General features: G+C 23.1%; 2 protein-coding genes across 3 annotated transcripts; one reads left to right on the top strand and one right to left on the bottom strand.

The window, feature by feature from the left end:
- Window positions 1-5,143: 5,143 nt before the first annotated feature.
- LOC128962228 (inositol polyphosphate 5-phosphatase E-like) lies at window positions 5,144-7,792 on the top strand. The gene is made up of 6 exons (XM_054308588.1): window positions 5,144-5,168; window positions 5,262-5,380; window positions 5,950-6,150; window positions 6,518-6,810; window positions 6,872-7,580; window positions 7,687-7,792. The coding sequence occupies exons 3-6, from the start codon at window positions 5,980-5,982 to the stop codon at window positions 7,765-7,767; spliced, it is 1,254 nt and encodes a 417-aa protein (XP_054164563.1). The 5' UTR covers window positions 5,144-5,168; window positions 5,262-5,380; window positions 5,950-5,979; the 3' UTR covers window positions 7,768-7,792.
- A 2,906-nt stretch (window positions 7,793-10,698) lies between these two features.
- LOC128962521 (uncharacterized) lies at window positions 10,699-11,950 on the bottom strand. Of its 2 annotated transcripts, XM_054308897.1 has the most exons (5): window positions 11,932-11,950; window positions 11,733-11,806; window positions 11,481-11,595; window positions 10,946-11,344; window positions 10,699-10,893 (listed from the first exon to the last, which is right to left on the bottom strand). In XM_054308897.1, exons 2-5 carry the CDS (start codon window positions 11,781-11,783, stop codon window positions 10,853-10,855), a joined length of 606 nt encoding a protein of 201 aa, XP_054164872.1. In that variant the 5' UTR covers window positions 11,784-11,806; window positions 11,932-11,950; the 3' UTR covers window positions 10,699-10,852. The 2 variants fall into 2 exon arrangements, with proteins under 2 accessions (XP_054164872.1, XP_054164871.1); XM_054308896.1 differs by lacking the exon at window positions 11,932-11,950 and having other exon boundaries at window positions 11,733-11,855.
- Between the last annotated feature and the right edge of the window lie 4,873 nt (window positions 11,951-16,823).

The raw sequence follows: 16,823 nt of genomic DNA, 5'->3' as shown, positions 1-16,823 counted from the left end.
AAGGCAATTTTACATATAGCGGACAAATATTGGTAAATTGTTGTCAATTTTAAATATTTACAGATAATTGTGTTTAATCTATAGTTTAAAAATAATATATATCGTGTACTTTGTGGACAACAGTTATTTATCATTAAAGAATTAGTCCGTCGCTCGAGGTTTGGGTAATAAAAAAATATTTTATAAAATTAATATTTAAATTAAATTTTATTAATTAATTTAGTATTGTTTAAATTGTATATAATTTATAAAAATGACCATTAATACAGTTTAATTATAATAATTATTTTTTATAATATGTTTTAAATATTTATTTTTTTATTATAAATACATTTAAACATTGTAATATCTGTTTTAAAATGAAAATTTATTATTTAATACATTTATTAATAGTGTACTACCCATCGAAATATACCCTAACGGAGATCGCAATGTGTCCACTAATGAGACAACTGTCAGTTATACTGATTTTCTTGAATATATTATTACAAAAGTAAATATTATATTTATAATGAAAAAAATTAAACATTAATTTTTAAAGTAAACAAACAATTAATTATTAAAAGAAAGTAGACATTACTTTAGAGTATTTTCACGTAAAAGATAGTATGCTTGACTACATTGATATAATGATATTAAAACCTGTTTACGGCATATCAATAATCGGTGGCTATTATCCCAATGATATATCGTTTAATCATTTTGCATTGTTCTCAATATTTGATAGATATGTAATACAATTTTTAATTTCATCATATTTATCATTATTATCTAATATTAATAATATTTTTTTTTGTTGATAATAATTGATTTAATTAAAAAATAGTTTTGGACTTTAATTTTGTTGGTACAAATAYTGTGCACATTTCTATTTGTGTTAGATGTCAATTTGCTAATTCAATTTAGCATACATCAATATTATAATTTAAAATTGTATGTAAATAATTTTTAAATTTTTTTTGTATTATAAACAGCAATATTTTTTTATTACTACTGCAAAAAACAATTACATAATTTAACAAATAATATCATATTATTTAGTGTTATAAACAAATTGTATTCCAATAGTTGGTTGGTATTTAACGCAATGTTCATGCAATGTAAATGTTAATTAATTATATAACTGTAATAACTGTCATAAATCACTAATATATATTTTACTAACATATTTAACATTTATTATAATTTTATTGAAATATAAAAAAATAATTGATAGTTATGAAACGATATCTTCGTTCAACACATAAATATTTATTAATTATGGGAACATTACTCGTAACAAATTTATTGATAACAAATATATTTAGTCAAATGATTTTGTCTCTAACAATACAAAATTCATACAAATTGATCGACACATTGAATGATTTGGATGGTATGAAACACATCAAACCCATACTATTTATGAGTAGTGCTGATTTCAATTTATTTAAGGTATTATACAGATAATAATGATTAACAATATAGTTATATTAAACTCAGTTTATTTGCAATTTAGTATAAGTTGTCGCCAATTGAAAATAGTATTATAATACGTGGTCTTAACAATAGGGAAATACAATATATTGATTCAACTCACTCTAACTTTTTTGGACGACTCAATTCACTGTTAAATTTAATTTGTGTTAAACTAACTCATGTTTTGGTCGGTAATAGAGACGAGTTTCTCGGGTTAATACAAATTAAAAAATTCAAAACTCATATGTCCTACGAGTCGTACATTGAAATAGCCAAAGGTCTCATTATTTATAAACAGTTTAATAATCGGCAAATTTTTGAATATTTTAAACAAATGTAATTAATGTATTTATATACTATATTGTAAACTAAGATTATATATTATTATTTTTTATTTATCTTTTAAAAAATAGTTTGGATATAACTATTGAAACGGGTTTATACACTAAATTAATTGAAGAGACTATACGCTCGGCTTTAAAATATTTTATGGGCGATTCGTTCAATAGATATGACGATTTTGCACCAATTGATAGTACAATAAGTATGACAATGGCGCACATGAAGATAGCTATTGGTCCCTATATGTGTGGTATACCAATCGCTATCTGTATATTTTTAATTGAATTAAACAAACAAATTAAATCATTATTTGCTAAATAAAACTCTATAATATTATATTAAAATAAATAAAACTGTTTATGTTTTGGTAAAATCATTGCTGTTTTAATAAAAATTAAAAGTTAACAAATTATACAACTATCGATGTTATGCTTCATAAAACTAATTTAATTGCATTTTTATTTGATATAAAACTTGTTATAATATTTATGATATTGTTACACTATAGTGTATATTGTAAATTAATTTATCAAATGATAATAGTGTATTTAAAATTTATATATTTTATATTTTTATGTCTTGTTGTATAACTTATTTGATAAATTAGACACAATAAAATAAAATATCATAGTATAAATGTAAATTTATAATAGTACATCGGTTACATTAATTGTTATATAACTTAAAATATAATAAAAGTGAAGTTAAAATAATAATTATTATATTATACAAAAAAAATGTCTTATCAAATAGTTAATAATTGTGCAACTTAATTTTAATCATTAATTATTATATACTTTTTTTAAAAAAAGATTGCTATAAATAGAGTTTAAAAACTAAACTAGTTATTTTTTTAATTTGTAACATTAGTTGTGCTTGTTCGAAATAAAACAGCATGGTTAGTTTAAAAAAGGAACTGGGATCAATAAGCAAAAATCATTATGTTTATACATTGCTATTATTTTTGGCTGAAATAGCGCTGGTATTTCATTTTAAAAAACTTAATTTATAAAATTATCTTTCAATGTATAATATATTTTATGAAATTCTGTGTCCGACTATATTTAAAGGGCATGTCTTACGCACTTTTCTCGCCAATAATGGTAGACATGAAATATATTTTGGATACATCTATGCGCTGGATATCATTGTTCACCACATTTGAGACAACCGGTTACATTATGGGCACATTAGGTAAATGTTTGTAATTATACTTTAAATATTTGTTTTTAATTATTTATATACTTATTTAACAGTTGGTCTATCATATAAATACGTTAACCGACAGTTTGTTATGTCATCGATATTTGCATTGATGATAATAGGGTCGGCAGTGATACCGTTGTCACCAAATCTATGGGTTATGTATTTGTGCGCATTTGTCACCGGATTTGGTACCAGTGTTTGGGTGTCCGCCGGGACAGTGTGGATGCTTGAGCTGTGGAGAGGCAAGAAAAACATACCAATTATGCAGATCTATGAGATGTGGTTCGGCATCGGAGAGATCTTCTGCACACTGGCCTTAAAGCCTTACGTAATCGGCGAGACTCACGACAATCAAGTGGCCAGTAATCGCAACTATAGTATACCAAATCAAATATTACTAAGTTTGGACAATTATTCCGAGGAAGTGGTCATCGATAGAAGATCCCGATTAATGGTACCAACTCTGCTTATAGGAGGTGTAGCCATTACAAGTATGTATACATTACAAGTATTATAAGCTCCTGGCTAAAAATCTATTGTTTTGTTATACTGTAGTTCCCATTGCTATATTGATAATGTATTTTATAAGACCATATGAGACGCCTAAAGAGATAACCGATATTCAAGAGTCAGAAGAAGTAGAAACTGAATTAAAATTATTTGACAGAAAAGAAACGCCGAGAATATTAATTCGCATTTGTTTTGCTCTCTGGTTCTCCATCTACCTGTGCTATGAAACAGTATTCATGAAGTTTTCTGTCACTTATTTTCAATACTGTCCGCTAAAATTGAGCGCCGAAGAGGGCACTTATATATTGTCGATCGGCGTATCGGTATATACAGCAGGTATTTAACATCAAATATACAGTTATATATATAATATTTAATAATTTATTTTATTATACAGGACTCATACTTAATATATATTATGCCTACAAATTTCGACTGATATATGTCCTATTACTTCACTACATATGCGATATAATCGGCACAGTACTATTAATACCTGGCCAGCACTCACTAATATGGTTATGGTTGGCCACACTGTTGAATTTGTACGGCTTTTCTGCTATGTTTGCCGGCATACTGTCCTTTACGGAGCAGTATCTCAATTTGACAAACAGGTTGACCACATTCTTTATGTTGATCCGAGGACTGACCAATTTATTTACACCGATAATTGTGGGCAACTATATTGAAAACTATTCGACGATATTCATAGTCATTGAATTCATATATTTAGGCATTTCTCTGGCATTGTTTGCTATAATTAGTTGTATTATTAAACGATATTCATATTTATTGAAAACTAGTCATCAGATATCTACTAACACTACTAATACTATAGATAATAATAATAAATAGATATTTTTTAGATGAAAAAGTTTAATATTATTAACACTTTTATTAATAATTTTAATGAGATTTATTTTTTTTTTTGATTAGCTATTATTTTTATTTTTATAGAAATTAGTCAAAATAAATAAAAATAAATATTGTAAAATAATTAGTTTTAAACAACTAAAAACTAGTAATTTATTTTTTATGTTTATATTAAATTACACAAAAATTGTTAAATTAAATTTTTTTGATAAAATTGTATTCAACAAAAATAAAAATAATATTAACAATTGAATCAAACGTTTTCAATTAAAGTGTTTTTCTCTAAATAGCTTTGAGTGCTTTATATAAATAACTTAAATTATAAATTATAATAGTGTTTTGTGTTGATAACATTTAAGCCATTGTAATGTTAGAAATAACTTAGGATTTTAATGTTAAACGCGATAAATAAAACGTCTATTTTTCTCATTAATTCAAGTGATTGCAAATAACAAGAGTGTATTAAATTTATAATTGTATACTAAATATATACTGTACTACTATATATAGATATATTAATTTATATTATATCTAATACAGTATATATAGTGAGATGTAATACAAAAATTTAGTTTAGATGACAAGTACTGTATTGAGAGAATCATTAAAACCTAATTAAACTTAAATAAAAATATATTACATTATAAAAATAGTTTATACTTTATATTTTACTGTATGTACAGTCATATTATTTTGTGTGTAAAAATAGCAATTTTCAACAATTTTAAAATAACACTTGAAAATTAATTTTATTGAAATAGTTTTTCATCATTTATATTGTAAATATATACATTGGCTTATTATCCATTATTTTTATTGCATCACTACTTTACTAAATTATTGTTTTATTTATTTATTTTTATTTTATTTAGACATATACAGTGTTGTGAATCACTTGAAACAACTTGTGATTTATAATCATATTATCGGTAGTCCCAAAGCAAACGATTGAACGGTACGCTTGCGTAACGGTGCTGTCTTACACAGTTAAGTATGTTTTATTAGATTACATAACACACATGTCCAATGATATCAAACACCAATAATATTTCATAAGCTAACTGTTCACTCAACCCGTATCATAAAATCGTTATTTGTATAAATAAATAAATATATAACCAGTTATTTTGTAAATAAAATTAAAATTTTCATGATTTATGTTTTATGTTTTATTTTGTAATATTTAAATTAAACTATGATTATTACATATACTATACATAGCAATACTATTGAAATAAATCGATCAAATATTACTAGTAATATAAAATTTTTATACACCTGCTCCCAGTCTGTTATCTATCAAATTTATTAAATAAATAAATAATAAAAATAATATAAACATATTATAAAAAATAATAATAATAATATTATTATTATTATTTTTATGATCAAATATCAAATTAAAAATACTATTTAATACTACTGTATACAAAATGTGATAAATATTTATTAATAATTTGTGACATTTACACATACCAGGCCTTGATATTTAAATATCAAACTATTTGTATAATAAAATTTTTGTTTAAAAATAATTCATTAGTTTTATTAATTTAAAAGTGAAATCTAAAAGCTATCAATATTGTTGATATGAGCACTGAAACATTGTGGACACCAAACAGCGCCGATAGTATCGATTCGAAGGACAGTCTACTTTCCGGACATTCTATTGATTCAACATTCAATGGATCGTTAATGACATATAATGTATCAGTGCTGGCATCGGATGCCAGAGCTCGAACACTGCCGGATGGATATCATGTAAGTTATGCTATGAGTTACTGAATCCTATTTAAAATAAAATTATTATTATAAAAAACTATTCTATTATATAAAATATAGCTAACATTGTTAATAATTAATATAATTATCTGTATATTCAGTATATATATATATAATACATATAATATCTCAAAAAATTATTTATTTTTTAAATAAAATTTAATTAATATCATATTTCGGAAAATATTTTTAGTAACTCAAAGAATCTTAAAAATTCAAAGAATGCTATTTAGAAATGTATTGCAATAATAATAATAATAATTTAGTTTTATAGCTTCAAATAATAATTATTTTTCTAATACAGTTTTTTAATTTTGCTTTTTAAATATAAAATTAATTTAAAAAGGGATCACTATTACGGGCTAATGAGTTGCATAATTATTATCCCGACTCCAAAATCTCCATTTATATGACCACTTGGAATATGAATAATAATGATCCGCCACAAGATCTTAACCCTATAGTACTACCCGATACTATTGAACACGTGGCAGATATTATGGTGTTTGGAGTACAGGAGGCGCCCGGAAACGCTCTCAAAGACTGGGAGATTGATATACAAAAATCTATCGGTCCCTCACACGTGTTACTACATTCGACAACTCACGGTGCTCTTCACATGGTTATTTTTGTTAAAAGGTAGATAAATCCATAAATTGAATATTATTACTAATATCAATGGATTTAAATATTATAATAGGTTTCTTATATGGTATGTATCCATTCCCGAGGATGAGACGCATAATACCCGAAGTCCCTGTGCAATACCCATACTTAAGACCAAAGGTGCCATTGCTGTATCATTTCGTGTATTTGGCACATCATTCCTATTTATAAATAGTCATTTTCCGGCACATGAATCCCAGTGCCAGAGTCGGCTCGAAGCCTACGAGCGTATCATATCGTCTATCGAGTTGCCGAAAGACAGTTCACTGTTGAGAACACGATATATCACACCCGACCTAACCGGCAGATTTGACTGTGTTTTCTGGTTCGGTGATCTTAATTTTCGTATCGATCTGAGCCACGAAAATGTGTGTCAATATTTGCAACTCATAACCAGCGATGACATGTATAGTCAGCTCCTAGAGAACGATCAGTTGACTCAAGCAATGGAAAGGAATGCTCTGTTTCGTGGCTTTTCTGAAGCTGCGGACATCAGGTTCCCTCCGACCTATAAATTTGAGATTAATAGCAATACTTATGAGAGTGTACTGAAACGGGTGCCGTCATATACAGACCGTATACTATATCGCAGCAAACGATTGGGTCATATCTTTTGCCAGCAATACAATTATGTGCCACACTTTGACACCAGTGATCATAAACCGGTGTTCGCATTGTTTATGGCTCAGATCAGACACGGAAGGGATGATATACCACTTAATTTGGGACAATTTGATAGAGAGGTATAGTATGTTTCAAATTTAAGTTTAAAATATTACATGTAATCTTTAACGACTATTCATTGTATTTATTTTTTTGTTTTGTTTTATACTGTATTAATGTTTTTAGGTTTATATTGAAGGATTGAAAAGACGGGGCATAGAGGCCGGGCGTAAATTCAGCGACAATCACGACTGTGTTATTTCATAATAATTTAAAGTATTGAATATATACTCTTTAATTGTATGACCAATAATATATATGTTTGTGTGTTTGATAATTTTAAACTATAATTATTTATATTTATTTTTAAAAATACTCATAATAATAGCACACATTTTATAATATATTCATTTTTGTTAAAATTTTTGTTAAGATTTTTATTAGTATTTATGTTAGCATTTTTTTATTAGATTCAAAATGGTATCCTAATAATTAACAAAGTAAATCTAAATTAAAATACAAAAATAAATAGCAATATACCCGTAAACACTATTTTCACAATTTGCACAATTTACACATTATTATAGTAATCATCAATTAAATATTCATTAAATTTTTGCATGTCTTTTAAATAAATTTTGACATTAAATATATTGTATTTAGTATATTTGATATCTTTAATAATACAAACTTATCCAGTTCAGTTGGTTGTTGTCATATTTTGAGATTATCTATTAAAATATTAAACTCATTTTCAAATATAAAAGTTTTACCAATTTATAGCCAAATTTACTAAATATTATTATACTGTATTTTAAATGTTTTCTAATCATTGATTTCAATGTTATTTATTTATTTATGTGAAATAAAGAAAAATTTTGAAAAATATTAAATGTATTCAATTGCTTTAATTAAATATAGAAACTAATTTTGTTTTTGAGTACGTTACTATACATATTTTTATAACAAATATCATCATGATGACCTTAATAAAAATTTGCTCTACTTTTTTTAATAATTATACTTGGTTATAATTAACACGTTCCACGTGTGAATGAAAATTATATTTTTTATATATTTTATAAAAATGAAAAGATTATTTATATTGTATATAAACCCTATAAATAAACGAATTATATAGACATTAATTTGTAATAATGATTGATTACCGATAAATATACAACAAAACTATTATTATATTATAAATAAAATAATAATACAAAAAAAATAAGGTCAACAATATTAGTACTATTGTAAGATAACTTTATAGACATAACAATATCTGACTTTTTAGATATTTATAAATATGTTTTGTATATAAATTGAATTATTAAATAGTTTAGTTTAATAATTAGTGAAATAAATAAAAAAATATTTTTATAAAAATATTTAACTTGTAAATTATGGCAGTAAATATAAATGACCAARTACGTTATACTGATAAATTTTATCCATTTATAGTAGTCAAACGTGATGTTATTTATACATGTACAACATATTCTAATAAATCATCATCATCATTATCATTGATAGATTATGTACCCCTCTCACTTACTAATATAACGGTAATAACTAAATTGTCTATTTTTTGAAGTTTGTATTTCAAATTTACTAACTAATTGGATTTAAGTTTGCAATTTTAGGTATAAATTTTGGTATGTTAAAATATATAGTTTGTAAATTAAATTTACCAGTTAAATTTATTGCTAACATTAGCCAGGTAAAATAATTTTCGCTCTATTTTTAAAAAACAACTTTTAATTAAATAATATTATTTTGCTTGTAGTCTAAAACATCATTATACGAGTCAGATATATATGAATCGCACAAAAATTACAATTATATTGTATCCGATATAATATATTTATTTGAAATAATAAGTTGTTTGAAAACTAAACGTGTTATAACATATTTTGAATTTATTAAACTGTTTGATCACTTTGTAAGTAAACAATATACTATATTAAATTATAAATAGATAAAAATTATTATTATTTTCATTTATTAGATTTGGCTATATATTTGTTTATCAATGTTAATAATATCTTTATTAATTTCACAAATAATGCATATCTCTTTAATTGAATTATTATTTGAAATCTATAAAATACTAATAAAACAATCAACAAATATATTTATCAAAATTATTAAACATTTTCAAAATCTAAATCGTAAACTAATAATAACTACGTTTGCATTATTAATCATATGGTTACTTATGGCAAACATAATAAACTTATCGTTTAATAGTATTTTATTGAATACATACTTCAATGTAAAATCTGAAGCATTTATTAATTCATTTGAAGATATTRCCAAAAATGCAGAAATATCTATAATGTGTAATCCATTAGATATTAAGGATTTACAATTGTATGCCATTGAAAGTGAAAGTGAAAATCAAAATTTATTTGATTTAATGTTAGAAAAGCGCAGTAATTATATTGAGAATAATGGTTTTGATGCTAAAAAATGGCAATTATTTATGTATAATAAACAGTTTCTTAACGATATTATCAATTGTAAATTAGCTGTATTTTATAACACAAACATTATAACAGCATTTATGCATTTATACGAAAAATTTCAAAATCAACTAACAGTTAGTAATTATAAATATTATAATAAATTCAATTATTATACGATTAACGAAAATATCAATAAATCATTGACAGCTAATTTAACATTTATGTAAGTTTTAATTTGTAATAATTATTTTTAATTAAAAAAAATTATACATTAAATTTATGGATTACTTAATTTTAAAGGTTCAAACAAATTACTGAAAACGGTATACGATTTAGACACTTATTGATCGGCAATATAATACTTAAAATTCATAAAACTTCATTTAAAAACATTGATAATCTAAATTTAACAATTGATTTATCCAATAATTATCAAATAAGTTTAATAGAAATGTTCAAAAATGTATTCATTGTATTGTTTTGTGGATATCTGATAGCAATTATTGCTATAATATTTGAAATTATTAAATATACTAAAAGAATAAAATATATTATTATTACTACTTAATAAATAAATAAATAATACATAATATAATATTTTTAATTAATAGTATTAATACCTGTATATTATGATATTATTGCATATAAGAAAACAATATAATTTTAAATATTTCTCTAGTATTAAAAACAACAATAAATAATTGTAAATAAAAAATTTCTAATTGCATTTTATTATTTTTTTATAATACGGATTATTGATTGTACCGGTATTTTAAAATACAATTATTATTAAATAATAATCTCAAAGTCATATATTTGTTTTCTATAGACACTGTCAATGCGTATATAACCGGAACCAATATTACATACTTTAATACCCCGTCTCAATCGTATGTATCCCTGTTCGCCCCATTGGGTACCATAGCTATACAAACAAATATATTTTGAAATATAATTTAAACAAAACTATAAGATACCTATTTCTTGCGATCCAATATTTAATACCGTTTTCTTCACCGAAACCCACCAATAGTAACGAATGGTCAATAGGTTGTTGTGAGCACTTGAGTGTCGAATATATACCTCCCTTATAATCACGAAARTCTGTATATTTGACGACACGTCTACCTGAATGGGTGCCATACGAAGCATCTCATCAAATATATGCTCATAATTTTGGTCAGAATGTCCAACGGGAACGGTAGCTATTAAACCTATTTTATAGGCTTTATCCGTACGATTACATTGATTTGCTTTACATACTCCAGTATACGGGTGATCACTTTCAAGGTCTATACGCCTAAACTGATTGTCTGCTATTGAAAATGCAATCTCAGTTGAATTTGGATGATCATCACAAATACACCAATTTTTATCTACATTATTATGACAATCATATAATTAGTATATTAGTATATAGATTTAAATGGGTAATTAATTAATTTTTTTGTATAATTAAGTATTATGTAAATTATGAAAGTATTTGTTTGTTTTSTTATATATAATACTAACTGCAGTCAAAAACTTGTTGAGCACTGAATTGATTTGGTGGTGATTTTGTTGAAATGGCCTGAAATGAACTAATGGCATCCAACACATCTATAGTACCCGATCGCACACAATTATCCTATAATAATAGTTATTTATAATTAATAAACTTATAGTTTTAAACTATTTATTTTATTTATCAAAAATAAAACAAATACAATTATAAATTAAACTAATTGTCTAATTAATATTAGAAATTTATATAAATATAATTACCTCATTGCGAACTGGTAGCACTTTGTTTTGGTCGGCCCAGTTCAGACACATGTATTGATTTGGCAATAAAATTGCTAATAAAACCAAAATTGTTACGAAATACATGTTTTAAATGAACAAAATAAAATTATATTTAAATAAATAATATAACTACTTTAAAGTTATTTAACTTTAAAAAAAATATTGCTTAAAATATTACTTTTATTGTGCTGTTAAACACTATTGCACTGACTATTTGTAAAAAATTGTATTGTGTTATAAGTGGTATTAATTACTTAATTATTATCTACTGTATTATCTACTAGAGATTAGTAGTAATATAAACAATAATGAAAATGTAATAAAAAAGTGTAATTTAAATGAAATTAATAAAGACGATTATCTTTTAATATATWTTATATGATTGTTCAATTTAATTACATAATTTATGAAATTAAAATATTAATAGTAAACAATTATTTTTTAATATTAAATGCATAGAATTAAATGTGAAAATATAATTTAAATAAAAATAGTTAATACTTACTTTGTTTTTATTTTTATATACTGGTTTTTTGCATATTATAATGATATAAAAAATAAAGTAACATTACAATACTGCTAAATAATTTTGTATTAAAAATATACATTATTTTGCTTTAAAAATATATGTAAATTATAAATAATATAAAAACACATTATTTCCTCATAATATAAGACAAATTAAAATAACAATAATCATTATCTGTATTAGTAGACTTTGAAAAATTACTAAAAATAGTTATAAATATTGAAATATTTTAGTTGAAAATTATATTATTTAGATACTGTCTTATATTAAATAAATTAATATCTTATAATATTAATAAATTAATTTTATCAACAAAATAAAAATTATGTCAAACTATTCATCTATTAGTGAATACAATTTTGATGAAATTACTAAACATATTATATCGCCGGTCGATCGTCAATACTATTATAGCGTCTATACCGACACTAATAGCAACAGTGCCAGTGATAGTCTACGGCTCCAACAGTTTAAACAATACTGTGATTTAAATAATAATAATATTGATAATAGTGATAATAATATTATTTCTACTGATAATTTCAATAATCAAAATAATGTAAAAATATTTGATTGTAAAAAACAACAACAATTCAGCAATAGTTTAAAGTTTTGTACGAAACAGTTGAATGATGAAGAATCGACAGAAGAAGGAATAAATCAATTTATCAATGATTTAACAAAAAATGAAAGTTCAGTCCAAACAATAGTCACCAATTGTAAGACATGTGATGACAAACAAGATTTATGTGATAAATATAAGAGAATTAGCAAAAGGATTGGAAAAGCGTTGAATCAAATTGAGACCAAATGTGACCGCGAATTGTGTCCGAAACGTGTGGCACACGCCTCGGCTGAGTCCAGATATCGGCGCTCAATCAATGAACAGATACGTCGCTTGAAAACACTGGTAGTCGGACCCAATGCCACCAACTGGAAGAAGTCGGCTATTCTGGAAACGGTAGCCCAATATATTGATAGCTTAAAGGAGTCCAATGATAAGCTATTGAAAGAAAACAGTCAATTAAAGTCAAAATTAAATGAATTTAGTTTATCTGTTTCGCAAACTACTACTCAGTTGTCTAATGTTAGTCCTATTAGTCCTACCACTGCTTACATATTAGTACCGACTATAAACCAGTTGACTAATCACAGTAATGCACCCACTTTTATGTATACCAATATTCGTTAATTTTAACAAATAAAATCATATATATATTATGTTTAAAATATTTTATTTAAATTTTATTGAAATAATTGGTAAATATATATATATTGATAAATTTAGACAAAATTAAATGTGCGTTTTTATAAAAACATTACAGTATATTTGAGTTAATTTTACGGTAAATGTAATACTTTTTTAATTGTGATAATCAAATTGATTTAAATAATTTTATGTGTATATAAAATATGCTTTACTTTATGATTTATATTATATCATATGACAAATAATAATTATTTATACAATGATTATTTGTTTTAGTGGGTTTTAGGAAATTGATAATTTGAATTTAAATTTAATACAAATAAAACTAATCTATATTTAAACATTATTTATTATATAATATATAAGATATAACTATGAAATAAATGAACTATTAAATAAATATTCATATTTTTATAATAGCATATAAAATGGTATAATAACTAATCATTATAAAAAATTATCAAACATTAAAATAATATTTATGTAATAAACAAATAAAAATTATATAATGATTAAAATAAATTATTTTTGGTTTTAATGACAAATACAATGATAAAAATAGATAATAGTGTCATATATGGTCCTATAATCAGATATTATTCTAAATAGGGATAAACTCTAATATTACAAACAATAATTTTATAATAATAATTGAATGAATTTGTCTTTAATTTCAATGACAAATGTAATGATAACAATAGGCATTAATGTCATATATGGTCCGATAGCCACACGCATAGAGTCCAATGGCACTCTATAGGCATAGGGATCGGGGGGATCATAATTTTGAATATCTAGAAATGTATTTCTGTAATAACTGTACCAAGCATTAAACCATGTGTCCAAATGACCAGTTTCACGGGTTTGAGTAATACTTTTAATTAAAAATAATTTAAATGATAATACATATTAATTAACTATTAATAGCTAAAAATAAAGTATATAGATATATATATTACATATAATCAAAATCATCGTAAAGTTTGCAATTAGTAATTGTTATTAGTTTTATTAGTAATATTCCTATAAATGATATGCGCGTAACTTCCCTCTTGGTATAACTCACGTGATGCGTGCAAACGGTGATAACGGTTTTGCATTAAAACAATAGGATTTGAAAAAATTAGCGAAAGTATAATAATTTGTTTTTGATATTTTTCAACATTTTCTATTAATTCATTGATTTGTCCCGATTTAAACATTTCCATTGAAAGATCGCCCAATAAATAGTTTTTATTTGACTCTTTGGCTCTTTTTATTAATTGCTTTTCAATTGCTGTCCATTTATTCTAAAAACAAAATTTGCATTTTTATAAAATAATATTTTTAAATTTTATTTGTTAATTATTCAACGATATTAAAGATATTAATTATATATAGTGTTGGTAAAATTGAGAAATTTATAAAATAATAGAGAAATTTCTATCTATGGGATTTCCATTTGTTAATTTTGTTATCTCAATATTTGTAATCATATAACAATACATTACCGTAAATATTATTATTATTATTTTAATTATTAATTAAAGTAAAAAGTATGATATACAGTATATAATAAAATGATGAATACAATTTTACAAAACTAATTATTATTTAATAATTGTAATTATTTTATATATAGCATTTGTGTAGTACTGTACTATACTGTATAGTATAATACCATATTATATGTAGATATGGGGATCCCGTAGTATAACAATAAATTTAAATTTCTATAGAATTTTCTAGAAACTTTCTCAGGGAGATTTATTAGAAACTTTCTATTTGCCAATCTCTAATTATATATTTATTTTTAAATCCTCTATAATGTTTTCCGACTATAACATTAAATTTAAAGTTTATTAAACTAAAGATTTTTCGTATAATATAATTAATATTCATTTATTTTTAAAATCTATTTTTAAAAAAATATCATATTCTGTATTTTATTATATTAAAGATATGTAATATAAGTAATAGTTTGTATACCTGATATATTTTGAATCCATCGTATGTCATAAAATAGTATATATCGAAAAAAACGTTTATTATTAATAATATCTTCATATGAATCAATAGTTTCAAATGGATTTGTAAAATAAATTGACAATATTTCTTGATTTAGTAAATTTAATGTAAAAAATTTACCGATAAATAGTGTACCAAAAAATAAACAATAATACACTGACATATCTAGATTTAAAGTAACTAATAATAAAATTGAAGAATTAATAATTTTAATAATAAATTTTTAAAATATTAAATATATAATACAATCAGCAACTAAGGCATTGTAAATTGTCCATAACTGCATCATTAATGTTGTTTTTATATTAGGACTATTAAAAAATAAAACAATTAATAATAATTCATAATTTATATTAAAAATAAATGAACACTTTAGATACCTATTAGTAGTATGTTTGACATTATTATCAATTTTATAATATATTGTGTTAATGATAGTAAAAATTAAAATTGTCAAAAATATGCCCAACCAATACTATTTAAAAATTATATACAGTATTATATAGAAATTTTATAAAATAATTATATTATTTTAAGTTTATTTAAAATATTAAGTTATTATATTAAATTATTTTAATACTTATAAACAAATAATTATAATAATTTATTGTTATTTAATTTTCTGTTTTAAGTTATTCATTTAGTATAAATTTTGTGTAATTAATAATTGTTTGACTTTTTTTAAAATATATAAATATTAAAGTTAATACATATTTATCCAAAATATATGCGATGGCATCAAATTGATTAGTTTTGGTCGATGGATATAAACTGCTAAGAATTACATAGTTTAGCATTTTAAAGGGCCAAACAAAATAAAATTTTTCAAGCAATTTATCATTTAATCCATGAGTATCTATTAATATATCAATATGCTATCAATTATATTAAAATAAAATTAATAAATTATTTAAGTTACTATTATTTTAATTATTTAATGCTAATCTTACATTATATTGTGCATATTTTTGTAATAATTGATGTATATTTAAATTATTACAATTTGAACAATTCAAATAATCATCATATACTATAATTGGTATTGCGCTATTTTAAAAAAGAAATATTTTTTTTATAAATTAGAAAATATATATCATGTTGTATATACTTTACAAAAATATTTTGTTTTAACTAAAATGTATAAAAAAATTATATTCAATAAAATTTTTACCCATATTTAGTACGTTTAACCAAATTATATACTATTTGAAAATATGGACCACATATGAATTTCATATCACTGTCACTTTGCTAAAAATAAGAAAATATATTATAAAAAATTAAATATGAAATTAAAAAAAACAATAATTTGTAATTATACAAA

The sequence above is a fragment of the Oppia nitens genome, unplaced genomic scaffold (assembly GCF_028296485.1).
Source record: "Oppia nitens isolate AA-2021 unplaced genomic scaffold, nextdenovo-longstitch-racon4-pilon3 scaffold6_pilon_pilon_pilon, whole genome shotgun sequence".
In the NCBI taxonomy this organism is placed as follows: Eukaryota; Metazoa; Arthropoda; class Arachnida; order Sarcoptiformes; family Oppiidae; genus Oppia; species Oppia nitens.
The sequence above is the reverse complement of the archived record's forward strand: the minus strand, read 5'-3'. Positions and strand labels throughout refer to the sequence as shown.

Coding starts and splice junctions, on each gene's coding strand:
- LOC128962228 (XM_054308588.1), top strand. CDS start 5,980: ATGAGCACTGAAACATTGTGGACACCAAACAGCGCCGATAGTATCGAT. Junction 6,151..6,517: donor CACTGCCGGATGGATATCAT/GTAAGTTATGCT, acceptor TAATTTAAAAAG/GGATCACTATTACGGGCTAA. Junction 6,811..6,871: donor ATGGTTATTTTTGTTAAAAG/GTAGATAAATCC, acceptor ATATTATAATAG/GTTTCTTATATGGTATGTAT.